Source organism: Lissotriton helveticus, chromosome 10, assembly GCF_964261635.1.
Source record: "Lissotriton helveticus chromosome 10, aLisHel1.1, whole genome shotgun sequence".
NCBI classification, from domain to species: Eukaryota; Metazoa; Chordata; class Amphibia; order Caudata; family Salamandridae; genus Lissotriton; species Lissotriton helveticus.
The window spans coordinates 667,361,333-667,377,531 of record NC_136071.1 but is presented as its reverse complement, the minus strand read 5'-3'; the positions used below and the strand labels follow the sequence as shown (position 1 = coordinate 667,377,531).

The 16,199-nt window shown below is 44.6% G+C and overlaps 1 protein-coding gene across 1 annotated transcript in view; it reads right to left on the bottom strand.

The window, feature by feature from the left end:
- The window catches only part of GORASP1 (golgi reassembly stacking protein 1), a 276,910-nt gene extending 264,444 nt beyond the window's left edge, over positions 1 to 12,466 (bottom strand). The window contains exon 1 of the mRNA XM_078663201.1: positions 12,242 to 12,466. Within this exon, the coding sequence (XP_078519327.1) occupies positions 12,242 to 12,307 (66 nt within the window). The 5' untranslated portion in view covers positions 12,308 to 12,466. The remainder of the gene's footprint in view (positions 1 to 12,241) is intronic.
- Between the last annotated feature and the right edge of the window lie 3,733 nt (positions 12,467 to 16,199).

Here is a 16,199-nt window from a genome sequence, read left to right as displayed (position 1 = left end):
CTAGTGTGTTAATGGACTTCCTTTATCTACTTCAGACTATTTTGATGAAAAAACAAAACTATCCTGGCGCATTGTGCAAATCCTTCAGGGACATTGTAAGAGAATGCCATATGATAACACAGCCTTGTGATTCTTAAATGCGGGAGACTAATTGAAGAGGTTATATTTTTCACCTAACCTTGCAAAGTAATAGATTAAACTAGCTATCACTTAAGCACTTCAATAGTTATTGCCCAGGTACTACATGGGGAACGTCTACGAATACTACAGTTTACTCCAGGTAGGTTTTTCCGTCCACTCAATATGATCACAAGGCAAAGTTTGGTGCATCTACTACCAATATCAAGGGATACCAACAATTCAGACAGCAGATAAACCAGCCTTTGCACAATATGAACATGAACTGCTGTGGCTGCTGTAAAACAAGCTACTTTAAAAAGAAGCATTGGCAATGCCATAGGTCTGGCTTTAAAAGAATGTTGTACGGTAATATGAGAAGACACAAGTGTGGCTGGGCCCAATGGGAAGGAGGGTCGGCAGGGCCTCACAATATGAACATAGAAATGATTGCCTATGCCCCCAAGTTAATTAAAGTACAAACTGACTTCCGGTACGAGTAAACCACAATTGTTAGTTTACACAAAACATTTTATGTTTGTCAATTGAATACTCAGTTTACAAAAAGAGAGAGAATCACAATAAGCAGAACTCAGATCACTATCAACCTCATGGTTGAGTCATATATACATTCACAAATAAATCAAATTCAAAAGTGCAATACCCAACAAAATGGTGAACAATTACAAAAACATTAACTTATTCACAAATGCCAACATCACATTGAATACATGGACCATAAAAAACTTTTTACGTTTGTGAAACTAGGGCTCTTTGTAAATGTCTAGAAACCCAGAGAGAAAGTGAGAAACATCATTTGAAACAGTTGTTATGCTCACAGAGCCTGAATAGGAGCTATTCAAATGGATTTCAGGAACCAAAAACAGTTTCCGCAATAGATGGCAATTTTGAAAAAAACGACTGCCGACGCGTTTCGAATCCTGATTCGCAGCTTGCAGGATTCTCATCAGGGCAGATTCTATCTAGTCCATGAGCACTATTTAAAATAAAAAACAAAAGCAAAATTTTACTATCTAGCGCGACTTCTAACCATCAGTCTCCGGGCAGTTAGGTAACAAAAACAGTTTGTACCTTGTGTGATTACTGCCCACAGTTAATCATGGATTGGAAGGAATGTCGTCTGTGCTTGGTGGCCTGCACTGCAACAAAGTAATAGAGTCAATGAGCGTTGGCCGAATGCGCAGGAAGGGGAGGTTGGAAAAACATCTGTTACTCAGTTACCTGCGTTTATGTGGAAGCCGGGCCACATCTATGCCGCTAGTGGTGAAGTTCTTTTAGTTTTCTGGAAAGAAGGCGGTGGAGTGCGTCTTAGTACACTGTTTATTCACCAATTAAATAATCGCATGAGCCCCTTGATATTCAGAAAGGCACTTACTTGGACGTTGGTCCGCAAAAACCTCAAGTTGGGTTCTGTTATGTGGCCCCTGTTCCACCATGCAGAGAGATAGTTGTACCTCTGTTGGGAAAAGCGGAGGGCACCATGTTACCGCTTTGCTATTTGATTCAATTTCAAGCGCTAGTCGCGTTTAGATTAAGAAATTGAGCTACTTACTTGGACAAAAATTCGCGGTACCCACAATGGGGGTTCTGTTACGAGTTCTTCACCAAGCGCTCGAATCAATATCTGCAGGGGAATGGGAGGGGGATGCATTACCGCATTGACATGTCAATATTAAATGAACAGTTTTCGGGAACGGCTGCTTCCATGCTTACCACAGTGTCAATTCCGATCAAGCGTACTTGCTCCACAGCGGTGTCTCAGAGATGTGAATGTCTCTGGGCGTCACCGGTCAGGTGGCCAAACCATCGAACTTGTGGCGGGCCAATCAGGCGGAAGACCTAGTAATGGGGCATGCTGGGACCTGTAGTGTGAAACATGAATTCAGGTTTTGGCTGACCATTAAGGTGCATTATGGGACATGTAGTGTCCAACAGCATGCACAAAATGATTATGCTCTATTGATTTCACTGAGGCTATTAAGACCCTTATTTACACTGTCAAACTTTAGGATTAGATACGCCTCTTTGCGCAACAACATTGTATCAACGTCACGGAAGTGTTTAGGGTCAATCCATGCCAGTACGGTCCATTTAAAATCAGACTCAGAGTGACCATTACTGGTAAAGTGTTCCACCATGGGGGCTGTGATGACTTTTTTCTTAAGCCGGGAGCGGTGCTGGGTAATTCGGGCATTAATCGGCTGGTTTGTTTTGCCAACATAAACTCTGTTACATGGGCAGACCACCGCATAGACGACATTTCTGGTCTTGCAATTTGTAAAGCTGTCATGCTTCCATCTGATGCCATTGTTTACAAAAACGTCACCTTCAATGGTGCTTGAACAAGAAACACAATTGCCACACTTATGATGTCCGCATATGGGTTTCAGATTCCACTGCGTGACAAGGTCGCTTTTGGGTGCTGTGATATGACTGTCTGCTCTGATTAAATATTGTCCTATGCTTCTGTTCTTACGCATAGCGAAGATGGGTTTTTGGAGAGGATACTCTAAAGACTCAAGAAGATGCCAGTTATTCCTAATTATGTTTTTGAATTGGTTCGTGTGTTGGCCGAATGTTGTCACACAAACCAATTTTTGCAGATCTTTCTTCTCTTTCTTTTCAAGCAATGTCTCCCTGGGGGTAAATTTGGCCCTGTTCTTAGAGTGTTTTAACAGCTTTTTGGGGTATCCCCGTTCTGCCATCTCGTTGCAGAATCGTGTTGCATGAGAGTCAAAATCACAAAGGTTAGTGCAATTTCGCCTGATCCTCAACAGTTGCCCGTAAGGCAAATTATTTTTTAACGATTGAGGATGCGAACTGGTATAATGCAAAATGGTGTTACGGTCTGTTTCCTTTTTGTGCAAGGAGGTAATTAGCTTAGCCTCATGGGTGCTTACCGTGACGTCCAGGAAAGTCATTTCTTTTGGACTTTGGTTGAGTGTGAATTGGATGTCTGGGTGCCTAGCGTTCAGCCACAAATGAAACTGCTCGACGTCCGCCTGGCTCCCCTGCCACAGGAGCCAGACGTCGTCGATGTATCTTAGCCACTGAATGATCTGTCCTGAAAAAGGGTTGGCACCAAGGACAAAACGCTCCTCATATTGTGCCATGTATAGCACAGCCAGCTCCGGTGCATAGGGACAACCCATGGCTGTCCCTTTGATTTGAACATAAAAGCTATTTTCAAACTTGAAGTAGTTACTACGGAGAGTTATCTCTGCTAATGCCACAATGAAGTTGGTGGGTACCCGGTGGGGTCTCTCCCTTTGGTCTAGATATAGCTCGATGACCTCAAGAGCCTCATCCTGCGGTATCTGGGTGTAGAGCGAGGCGACGTCAAGTGTCACCATCAACTCAGTCCGGTCATCGAATGGGTGTCCCTCAATCTGTTTAATGAAGGCTGTTGTGTCGCTAAGGTGCGATCGGACTTTGGCAATACATGGCTTCAAGAAGAAATCAATGTATATAGACACTGGTTCGAGCGCCGAGTCGCAACCCGAGACAATGGGTCTGCCCGGGGGTACCTTGTCGTCTTTATGAATCTTCGGTAAGAAGTAGAGAACCGGAGTTCGAGGCATTTTCTTATTGAGGAATTCATACTCTTTAGGTCCTAGAAAACCAAGGTCCAAACCCTCCTTGGTAAGTCGTGATATTTTGTCCTGAATTGCGTGGACTGGGTCTTCTTTTGACGGTCTGTACCATTCCCTGTTATTTACATGTTTTAAACCTTCGGCAAGGTACATGGGGCGTGGCCAAAGGACCACGGCCCCGCCCTTATCGGCTTGTTTGATAACTATTGAAGTGTCAGATTTCAGATCACTAATAGCTTTTTGTACGCCCTTGCTGATGTTATTCTTGGAAAAACTTTGTTTTCTCTCAAGTTTGGTAAGGGAAGACAGTACAGCCTGTTCAAAGGCTATGACTTGTTTTGGAATGTTTAAAGTTGGGGTGAAACGTGATTTCACTCTAAGTCCAGTCGTTTCCTGTGTGGACGTCATTTCGGCACCCGCGAAGAAAGCTTTTAACCTTACCTTGCGGCAGAAGTCAAGTGCTTCTACTTTTAATTTGGTAAAATCCGTCCTTTTGTTGGGAACGAATTTAAGGCCAAGGTTAAGAAGCATTTTTTCATCCCTAGAAAGATCCCTATTGGAAAGGTTCACTACAGTAGACGAATCTAGTTGGCCAGTCGCGACCTCGGTTCAAGCAACCTTGGCAAATGCAAACACGCAACAAGAACTACAACAACAACTAGATTCGAGCTATATCGAGCTATATCTAGACCAAAGGGAGAGACCCCACCGGGTACCCACCAACTTCATTGTGGCATTAGCAGAGATAACTCTCCGTAGTAACTACTTCAAGTTTGAAAATAGCTTTTATGTTCAAATCAAAGGGACAGCCATGGGTTGTCCCTATGCACCGGAGCTGGCTGTGCTATACATGGCACAATATGAGGAGCGTTTTGTCCTTAGTGCCAACCCTTTTTCAGGACAGATCATTCAGTGGCTAAGATACATCGACGACGTCTGGCTCCTGTGGCAGGGGAGCCAGGCGGACGTCGAGCAGTTTCATTTGTGGCTGAACGCTAGGCACCCAGACATCCAATTCACACTCAACCAAAGTCCAAAAGAAATGACTTTCCTGGACGTCACAGTAAGCACCCATGAGGCTAAGCTAATTACCTCCTTGCACAAAAAGGAAACAGACCGTAACACCATTTTGCATTATACCAGTTCGCATCCTCAATCGTTAAAAAATAATTTGCCTTACGGGCAACTGTTGAGGATCAGGCGAAATTGCACTAACCTTTGTGATTTTGACTCTCATGCAACACGATTCTGCAACGAGATGGCAGAACGGGGATACCCCAAAAAGCTGTTAAAACACTCTAAGAACAGGGCCAAATTTACCCCCAGGGAGACATTGCTTGAAAAGAAAGAGAAGAAAGATCTGCAAAAATTGGTTTGTGTGACAACATTCGGCCAACACACGAACCAATTCAAAAACATAATTAGGAATAACTGGCATCTTCTTGAGTCTTTAGAGTATCCTCTCCAAAAACCCATCTTCGCTATGCGTAAGAACAGAAGCATAGGACAATATTTAATCAGAGCAGACAGTCATATCACAGCACCCAAAAGCGACCTTGTCACGCAGTGGAATCTGAAACCCATATGCGGACATCATAAGTGTGGCAATTGTGTTTCTTGTTCAAGCACCATTGAAGGTGACGTTTTTGTAAACAATGGCATCAGATGGAAGCATGACAGCTTTACAAATTGCAAGACCAGAAATGTCGTCTATGCGGTGGTCTGCCCATGTAACAGAGTTTATGTTGGCAAAACAAACCAGCCGATTAATGCCCGAATTACCCAGCACCGCTCCCGGCTTAAGAAAAAAGTCATCACAGCCCCCATGGTGGAACACTTTACCAGTAATGGTCACTCTGAGTCTGATTTTAAATGGACCGTACTGGCATGGATTGACCCTAAACACTTCCGTGACGTTGATACAATGTTGTTGCGCAAAGAGGCGTATCTAATCCTAAAGTTTGACAGTGTAAATAAGGGTCTTAATAGCCTCAGTGAAATCAATAGAGCATAATCATTTTGTGCATGCTGTTGGACACTACATGTCCCATAATGCACCTTAATGGTCAGCCAAAACCTGAATTCATGTTTCACACTACAGGTCCCAGCATGCCCCATTACTAGGTCTTCCGCCTGATTGGCCCGCCACAAGTTCGATGGTTTGGCCACCTGACCGGTGACGCCCAGAGACATTCACATCTCTGAGACACCGCTGTGGAGCAAGTACGCTTGATCGGAATTGACACTGTGGTAAGCATGGAAGCAGCCGTTCCCGAAAACTGTTCATTTAATATTGACATGTCAATGCGGTAATGCATCCCCCTCCCATTCCCCTGCAGATATTGATTCGAGCGCTTGGTGAAGAACTCGTAACAGAACCCCCATTGTGGGTACCGCGAATTTTTGTCCAAGTAAGTAGCTCAATTTCTTAATCTAAACGCGACTAGCGCTTGAAATTGAATCAAATAGCAAAGCGGTAACATGGTGCCCTCCGCTTTTCCCAACAGAGGTACAACTATCTCTCTGCATGGTGGAACAGGGGCCACATAACAGAACCCAACTTGAGGTTTTTGCGGACCAACGTCCAAGTAAGTGCCTTTCTGAATATCAAGGGGCTCATGCGATTATTTAATTGGTGAATAAACAGTGTACTAAGACGCACTCCACCGCCTTCTTTCCAGAAAACTAAAAGAACTTCACCACTAGCGGCATAGATGTGGCCCGGCTTCCACATAAACGCAGGTAACTGAGTAACAGATGTTTTTCCAACCTCCCCTTCCTGCGCATTCGGCCAACGCTCATTGACTCTATTACTTTGTTGCAGTGCAGGCCACCAAGCACAGACGACATTCCTTCCAATCCATGATTAACTGTGGGCAGTAATCACACAAGGTACAAACTGTTTTTGTTACCTAACTGCCCGGAGACTGATGGTTAGAAGTCGCGCTAGATAGTAAAATTTTGCTTTTGTTTTTTATTTTAAATAGTGCTCATGGACTAGATAGAATCTGCCCTGATGAGAATCCTGCAAGCTGCGAATCAGGATTCGAAACGCGTCGGCAGTCGTTTTTTTCAAAATTGCCATCTATTGCGGAAACTGTTTTTGGTTCCTGAAATCCATTTGAATAGCTCCTATTCAGGCTCTGTGAGCATAACAACTGTTTCAAATGATGTTTCTCACTTTCTCTCTGGGTTTCTAGACATTTACAAAGAGCCCTAGTTTCACAAACGTAAAAAGTTTTTTATGGTCCATGTATTCAATGTGATGTTGGCATTTGTGAATAAGTTAATGTTTTTGTAATTGTTCACCATTTTGTTGGGTATTGCACTTTTGAATTTGATTTATTTGTGAATGTATATATGACTCAACCATGAGGTTGATAGTGATCTGAGTTCTGCTTATTGTGATTCTCTCTCTTTTTGTAAACTGAGTATTCAATTGACAAACATAAAATGTTTTGTGTAAACTAACAATTGTGGTTTACTCGTACCGGAAGTCAGTTTGTACTTTAATTAACTTGGGGGCATAGGCAATCATTTCTATGTTCGTACGGTAATATGAAGCATTACAAGCAGATACCATAAGAATGATCATGTATTTTTGCGGAAGCAAGAACTGTAAAATACTGATGTAGGTTAAAATATCAGGTGACTGTTAAACTGCCAGGCACAAAACTCAATGTAGGTTTATGACTGACCTCCTCCCATTTGTGCTGCTGCCAGATAAAACCCCATACATTTTCTAGTTGTACAAGAACTTTAATATCATTACAATGTCATGAGTGTGCCCATGAAGGTTTAATCTCAGGCAACTGGAGAAATATACAAAATGATCACAGCAGTGTGGAGAGCTCTACTTTTTTGAGGAAGCACTCAACTTCTGACCAATAAAAACATGTTCTCCTAGGCACACTACATGTGAGCCAAGCCAAAGCCCTTCTCCTGGTGATTCTCACATACTTTTCTGGCAAGAGTTGCCAGAAAATAAAAATCCTGCCAAGGCTCCCTAAGGAACTTTGCACCGTTTGGTAAAACAGCAGTACAGGTATTCTCCCCAGTACTTGAATACATATGAAGAATCCGTAAACAAGAGGTTTTTTCCCACAAAATGTAGCATTATTCATTAAGACTTAGGTTTATTTATTCACATTTTTCTCTAGTCCCTAAAACTACTTGCCTCCAAAAACATCTGGAACCACAGAAAAACCTTTTTATAGCTACTAAAGAAAATATTAATATTCCTGAAAAGGCTGCGCCAGAAACGATGCAAATCATATTTTGCAAAATAACACCAATAAACAATTACTAGACTAACATTCAGACTAATGTGATATCACTGCTGCTATTTGAAATAACATTATAAAGAGTATGAATTTGAAAATAAATGCACTGTACTCAGTTCTCCGATCTTGATCAATAGAAATAGGTTCTACTTTGGCTTTCAGCCAGTAAAGCATATATGGCCAACAAGTAATGTCCACAATGTGACATTTAGCCAATACATTAATGGGTCAAAGAGGGGGCCTGTTGGGGTTGAGAGGAGCAACTGCGAAGACATCGTCTGCCAGAGGATATAAATTGAGTAGTGCGTGCAGTGTGCTCAACTATTAAACCACATGAACAGAAGAAGGAATATAAACTAGGCCCACACACAGTACCACTGCAGGTCCTCCAGATAAGCTAATAAAGCATAAGGACAGCAAAGAGAATGGAGAGATTCTTAGAAGCCAAGAGTTTGTTAGGAAGATAAAGTTAATGTGACATTTATTCGAGGGGTCACAAAGTGCGTGGTCACAACAATTAAAGAGTAATGTATGAGAAATCTTTGCTACAAAAAAGTATCATATGATCTGAGCATCCCCTATAGAATAAGCACCATTTTTTTTATAAACCGTTACTAAACTTAAAAAAGCTACCACCAGGAGCAAACTCCAAAGATTGGCTTTAAACGGTTCATGTCTCCGGATTATTTCGGAATTTTAAAGCAAATAAGGTCACTGTAGGATTTCACGAGAACGGTTAGCTAAGACATTTTAAGAGGAGTCACTTTTTTGTCAGGCTGAAGGATTAGAACAGGACTAATTTCCTATCTCGTAACAAGCGAACGGAAGATAAGGCTGATGAAATATGATGCGTTTTCCTTATGTCTAAAAGGATTTGAGTGGTTACATTTTGGATCTGGTGGAGCATGCAGGAAAGCCAAGCTTCAGTGCTCAAACTATGTAAAATGTTGCTAGCAAGCAATTAGGGAGACGAAAATAAGAGCATATAAAAATCCTTTATTGACAGAGCCACAGTATGAAACACCGAGAGCACTCAGACAAGTGTCTACCATGGTGCCCTTGTTTTTCACCCTGAAAACATTCCATATAAATGCCATAGCTTCTGGCAGAAGATAAGAGGATGACATGATGGTTGAAGTTGGACTAGCGAGACGCACCCCATCGATTCTAGAATTGGTTTTCAAATAACTTGCAAATTTATGGGTGGCAGATTGAAAAGTAATATGAATTGTTGCTTCAAGTGTAAACACCAGTCTTGCCCCCCCCCTTATAAATAGAGCATATTAGGTAACTTATCAACCAAGACAAAGATTAGAGAACAAAACTAGAACAACAAGTCTCCAATCATCATCTCTTGGTGGAAATGGCACATTTGAAGCCAATGATTTTTGGTTAACCTATAAAATCATGCACTTTGAAGCCTCTTTAAATATGTACAGATTTACCTCTGGCTACCCACATCCCATTGGGAGGTCTGTGCTACTGAACCCATTGTAAGATGTTCCATTCAGTTATCTTGCTGGAATTTAGTAACATTATGTTTCCAAATGGCAATAAGGTGAATTCCGAGTAGGATATTCACTGTGTGAATTAATCTGTCGCTGAAATTTCAATGCTATTTTGTGTCACAATGTCCATTTTCAGTTCCTTAATTTTCAGTGCCATCAATATGAATAATGAGCATGCCTGCTATGCCTGAAGAGGGCAGGCCTTAGCATTTGAGCACCATTCAAAGACTCGTCAAAAGTACAACGAGAAGTTTAACTGAAGTACGTTTCAATAGCCATAAAAAAGGCTTAGATCAAGAACTCCCTTTCAGTGGCATAGCCCATGCAATTGCAGATGCAAAAACAGGTTGTAAAAGCAAGGTTCTGAGATGAGGACAACGCATTGGGCAGATGCATCTGCAGCCCCATATGACGAAAATGAAGATACATCAGCTAGCTCTAATGAGGTACCAATGACAATTCTTTAAGAATTTAGCATGAGTATACCACTAAATCTCACATAGAGATAACTAAGAGCAATTATTTGCCTAGAAACTAGAGCTCTCATTCTACAGGAGACTGTTCATCCATCTCGCAAAGCCTGGCTAAAGAAGTTTGGGTCTTGGTGCTCTTCTCTGGGAACATATTTCCTTCAAATTGTCTCCACCCGCAGTATAAAACATTGTCAGATTAACCCAGCAAAGACAAAATCAGGTAAAACAAAAAAAAAGCATATATACGTGCTGCTGGGTAGTTAAAATTCACTAGAAGATATGCTAAGCACGGGGTACAGGATATATGCCAAGAGTACTACATTTCTATATAATGTTACAAAACCAACCCTTTCACCTCTGTCTCACGAGATCAATAAACTGTCCAGATTTCAATAATAATAGTCCACCTATGACATTAAAAAAGTTGCCTTAAATCCGCCAACACTAAAGAGGGGCTTGGGCAAGAAAAACAGGCAAAAGGGCAAGATATGAGTGGCCTAAAAAGTGAGATAAGTAAAAAACCGAAGCCAGATGCTAACTACATACACAGGTATATAACAGTAACGACACTCATTCGATATAAAGAAAAATGTGAGCTGGCAGGGAAGCACAGGGTAATAGCGAAAGACTACTAATACAGGGACGACAAACTATTACTGGTCCAAGGACATGGGCCAAATACCTGCTTAAAGAAGAAAGAATAAAGTGAATTTTAACACTGGGTCTCAGAATCTCACACTTAATTGGCAAACTTTACATCATTTCTATAAGTGTTTTAGAGACCTGTGATGCTGAACACATGTTGATGGAACACCACTGAACGTATTAAGAACACGACCAAGAGAGATGGTTGACTGATGCGAGAACAGGGTCTCAAGGGGATTGGGTTATGAAAGGAAAGAGATCGAACCAACTACCCAAGCATGAGGGTGGCGCAAGAGCGGTCTAGACCAGGCTTTTTTTTTTCTTTTGGGGAGGGGAGGGGAGATGGGAGGGAAGAGTTGTATATAGCGCGAACTAGACCCAAAGGTATCAGAGCGCTTTACATGAGCAACAGTTGCGTTACAGACTGATACATTAATTTTTTTTTGTTAGGCACAGGGAGATTTAGTGATCTGCCCAGAATCACAGGATGTGAGCTTCCCTGCAGAGACTAATCCGGTTCCCCAGAGCCGAGGTCAACTGTAGTTAGGCAGCATCCTCTCTCCTTGTTGGCTTCTCCAACAAGTAGCTCTCCAGGTACCTGTAATTAGCTCTCCTGTGTGCAGCCCAGACTAATAAATGTAAATTTTTGTTTTGTTGCATTAACATACATATACCAAAATTCAGAGTGTATACTTAAGACAAAACTGTTTTTCATAACTCATTAGCTGATATATGAAAAAAACGGCTATATTTCAAAATATATTTGAAGGTGATATCTGAGTGATAAATCACGTGGCATTGGAAATACTTTTTACAAACGTTATTATCTTGGTGGCAAAGACATTGCAACTAGGCCTCTCATATGTTACCCATGTACATTGAAGATTGACTTTGTTTTTCTAGCAACCAAGCTTGATGCACTGAGGTGATCACTGGTAATAATCTTGCATATGGTGGTCACAAATGGAATCGTGCCTGATGTGGTTACTATAACAACACTAATAATATAAGATGCTCTCATTGAGCATAAGTAGCTCTCAAAACAGAAAAGGTGGGGGGACCCCGGTCAATCTTCCGTGGCTGGTGGAAGGGGCGTGAGATGTGAACAGCCGATGGCATGCGAGCAAAGAGACCAGACAACTGAAGTTGACCCACACATGTGATAAAGTGGCATATTTACGAGACCCGAGCGGGCTTGTAAATAGAGTCAAACCACCGAGAAAGAGGAGAGAATGTGATAAATAGAGCAGCGACACAAGAGCAGAGCTACGGCGTGTGTGGCAAGAGCTAACCAGCGAGAAGGAAACGGCCAACATTTTGTTGGTTTGTGACAAGTTGAGAAAACTGCCCAGCAGCACGAGAAAAACGGTCAAACAAAGGGACATATGAAATGAAAGAAAAAGGGTCACGGATAGAGCCAGACAATGATGCAAGGCGAACAGGACAATGATAGGGAGGAGTAAAATTAATAAAACGATGATGAAAAGAGGATAATAAGTTATATGGGGAAGGCGAGAGGATAAGGATAAAATAATAAATGGGAAACTAAACGCAACAGGAACTCAGCTGGGAACGGTAATCAATCATAAAAGGCCTCTCACCCCGTGCACATGGAAACCCTCGGTACCCCCCAGAGTCTCCTCGTTTCGGCTCAGAGAGATGCCCATGGTGGTGCCAACTCCCCTACGCTGTCTCACTCAGACAGGGGGCGTGTGCACAGCTATCGTCTGTACGTGTATCAGGAAACTTAGATTTAACAACTCCGCAGTCAGACCGAAGCAATCGAAAAAGGAGAGTGCAAGCTGTCAATGGGCATCAGCTGTAACGTGGACTTCTCCCGTCCAACGGAGAGGTGATGGAAACAGAAATAGTCTTAAACCGCGCAACTCTGTTCGGTTAGTAACAAATTGGCGGCCATCTTGGAATGAGCAGGCCCTTGCTAATACCACGAAAAGATGTGGTAAATATTTATTTTATTTATTTATGCGTTTTTTTATATAGCGCGAACAATACCCTTAAGTGTCAGAGCGCTTTACAATAGAACCAGTTACATTACATAAGGACTTCAAAGTACATGAATTACATAAAGGCTACGAAACAGATAAACTCTAAACTCACAAAGAATGGTAGCAAGTATTTCTTCTACAGATACTAGCTGTTAGAGTTACATATATACAAGCTGCAAATTCACTCTATTACATTTTATGAAAAGTTGAAGCGATTATCAGTTGAACAAAAATATATTACATATTTCCAGAAAATGATATTTTCGCCATCGCTGGGGTTATTGAAGTGCTTATTCAGTCAGGCCTTCAGGGTGTTGTTGCACTCACAGGTGATGATCTTGGGCATGGAGGGATCCCTGACCTGGTGATGGCCAGATGTCCTCAACGCTTGTTGTCCCGGTTGCCCTCAACGCTTCTGGGACCTTGCAAACACTTAGCCACATCAGGGCAACAGGAACCCCCCGCCCCAACAATACCAAAACCCGCAAATAACACACAGACACAAGTGTTAAGATTTGGGAAAAGTTGCTGCAGGTTTATTACATACAACATATATAATCACGGTGGGTTATTTTACGGGCGATCCAAGGGCAGGCCGCATTCTCGCCACCTGCCCGCCTGATGAGCCAATCAGCACAGTGGCGAACCACGCAGCTGCTGCACCATTATGGTAATCACACTACTCACGCCCCTTGCGGGGCGTATCTAGGCAAACCCCCGGTTGCACAGGCCCACTACCGCCCGAAGGACTACTGGGGCGCCGACACGAGTTCCTGGACCTCCCATGAGGTTCGAGGTTAGGCTCTGGCACCCCTATGTGCCCGCTGAAGTACAGTGTTGCACTTCTCCGCTTCCGGATCGCCCTGTAACTCCACCTGCAACAAAAAAGGAACACATTAACGCTCCCCTGGAGCCCCTCCTCAAGCAGACACTCTGGGTTAGAGGAAGGGAGGGAAAGAGTGTCCCGAAGATGCAAGCGCGACGTCCGGAGCGGCAAAGAGGCCTGCGCAATGGCGACGGGGAGAGATATACCCCCTAGCCTCGCCTAGCCGCCCCGGACGTGCGTCAGAGACCCGCCTACCTCCACCGGGCAACGCCTGCCCTGGGGAGGAGTGGCTGGGCACAGCCAAGGGGTGCGGGGGCAGCCCTCTGTGGCTAAGGGCCCGCCCTCCTTATGGCCACCGGGTGGCCTCGGGCAGGCGCATAGCCACATCAGGGCAACAGGAACCCCCCGCCCCAACAATACCAAAACCCGCAAATAACACACAGACACAAGTGTTAAGATTTGGGAAAAGTTGCTGCAGGTTTATTACATACAACATATGTAATCACGGTGGGTTATCTTACGGGCGATCCAAGGGCAGGCCGCATTCTCGCCACCTGCCCGCCTGATGAGCCAATCAGCACAGTGGCGAACCACCCAGCTGCTGCACCATTATGGTAATCACACTACTCACGCCCCTTGCGGGGCGTATCTAGGCAAACCCCCGGTTGCACAGGCCCACAACCGCCCGAAGGACTACTGGGGCGCCGACACGAGTTCCTGGACCTCCCATGAGGTTCGAGGTTAGGCTCTGGCAACCCTATGTGCCTGCTGAAGTACAGTGTTGCACTTCTCTGCTTCCGGATCGCCCTGTAACTCCTCCACAGCCCGGGCGATGGTCCCCGCCGCCGCCCGGGCCCCCCACCACTGCAACTCTATTACCTGCAACCTTTGTTCAGAAGTGCCTCCTTTAAATCGAGGAGGAATAGGTCTAAGCCAACAGGCGTGAGATGAACACCATCCGCCTCAAAGTAACCTTTGACTTTGTCCTGAATCATCTCATGTTTGATGAAACCCAGACCCCTCCGTTGGGTGAATTTTTTCATGGTGCTGTTGATTCTCTTCCTGGACCTTTCAACTGCTTGACACGACTTAGCGCCCCACCAAACTCTACGTGGCACAATTTCTGACCACCAGATCTCACACTCACGCATAAGACCGCAGATGACCCCTAGATCCACTTTCATTTTCTGCAGTAAGGTAGACCTCCCCAAGTTCGTGAGGTCATTACCGCCCAGGTGAATCACCAAGTGTTGAGGTGTAGGCCCCGCTAAAGAGTGTCCCGAAGATGCAAGCGCGACGTCCGGAGCGGCAAAGAGGCCTGCGCAATGGCGACGGTGAAAGATAACCCCCTAGCCTCGCCTAGCCGCCCCGGACGTGCATCAGAGACCCGCCTACCTCCACCGGGCAACGCCTGCCTTGGGGAGGAGTGGCTGGGCACAGCCAAGGGGTGCGGGGGCAGCCCGCTGTGGCTAAGGGCCCGCCCTCCTTATGGCCACCGGGTGGCCTCGGGCAGGCGCATTACGGCGCTGGGGCCAGCTCAGCACCGGGGGATGCTGGTGGCTGAGGACTGCAGGGTCAGGGACATCATGGCTGTCTCATTATCATGGCTGCCCCGCACTTCACCATACCCCGCTCCGAGAGATAACTGATGTGCAGGCAAGCAGAGAGGTAGGGACGGAGCGACCCCGCAGCTCAGTCCCGGCTCAGAATCCCACCCTCTCCAGCAAGAGGATGGGCTGTACAGGACAGCAGGACTGGAGGCCAACTGCAGACATCCATTGGTCAACCAACGGAGGGTGGCGGTGGGCCCACTCTGTGACAGAATGGCTGCCCAGCTTTCTCCATCCTATAGGTCACAGGGGTGTTTAGGATTGGGGAAGGCAGGAAACTCCTGGCTCACAAACAGCTGCTATACAAGTGGGGAAAGGCGCTCTGGGGTGGAAGGGCGTGCGGCCATCTGGGGCACATCTCCAAGCATTCATCGGGAATTGTACTGACGGTAAGCCGGAACCGGGGGATCCTCCAAGGCTCACTCCTCAACACTCCTCTCCTTTTCAGGGTCCATGCCACTGCGACCAGAGTTATGCAGTCGGCACTGAGTTGCGGCTCGCCAGCCAGGCAGTGGCAACTCGTTGGGGGGGACCCTCTGAGGATCCACGCCATAAGGTGATCCCTAGCCCGGGAGCTCCCTGTTCTACCTATACCAGTACCATAGTACCTCAGATCTGTGCTCTTCCCTGCTTTAGGGACTACTTTTTCAGCCAGGGCTATAGACCGCTTCAGCTGTGTGGGAGAACTCATTTCATACCAAAAAGAAGTATTGACAGAGACAATATTTTTTAAACTTTGTTTGCAAGAGTATGCCAGAAAAAAATATCACATTCTCCGCCTAAATGTGGGGTCTGTGAGAAGGAGATCACGGAGGCAATATAGAAGTTTCACGGTTTTATTATCAATTTTCATGCACAAATTTCACACAGCCAGAGGAGTTCGGCGTCTGTGAGGCATATCCAGCAACTGAATAACATTGCGGTGACCCACCCAGGCACTGTTTAACTCCCAAGTTTGGAACTCGTAATGCATTATGACAAGGTATCCTCACACAAGGATACTTCATACTACACCATTTATTTCCTTTTTTTAAACAGAAAAACAAGTTATGGCTTTATTAACGTAAAACACAAGCAAGAATAGAACACTACATCAGCATTAAATCTGCAAAATATA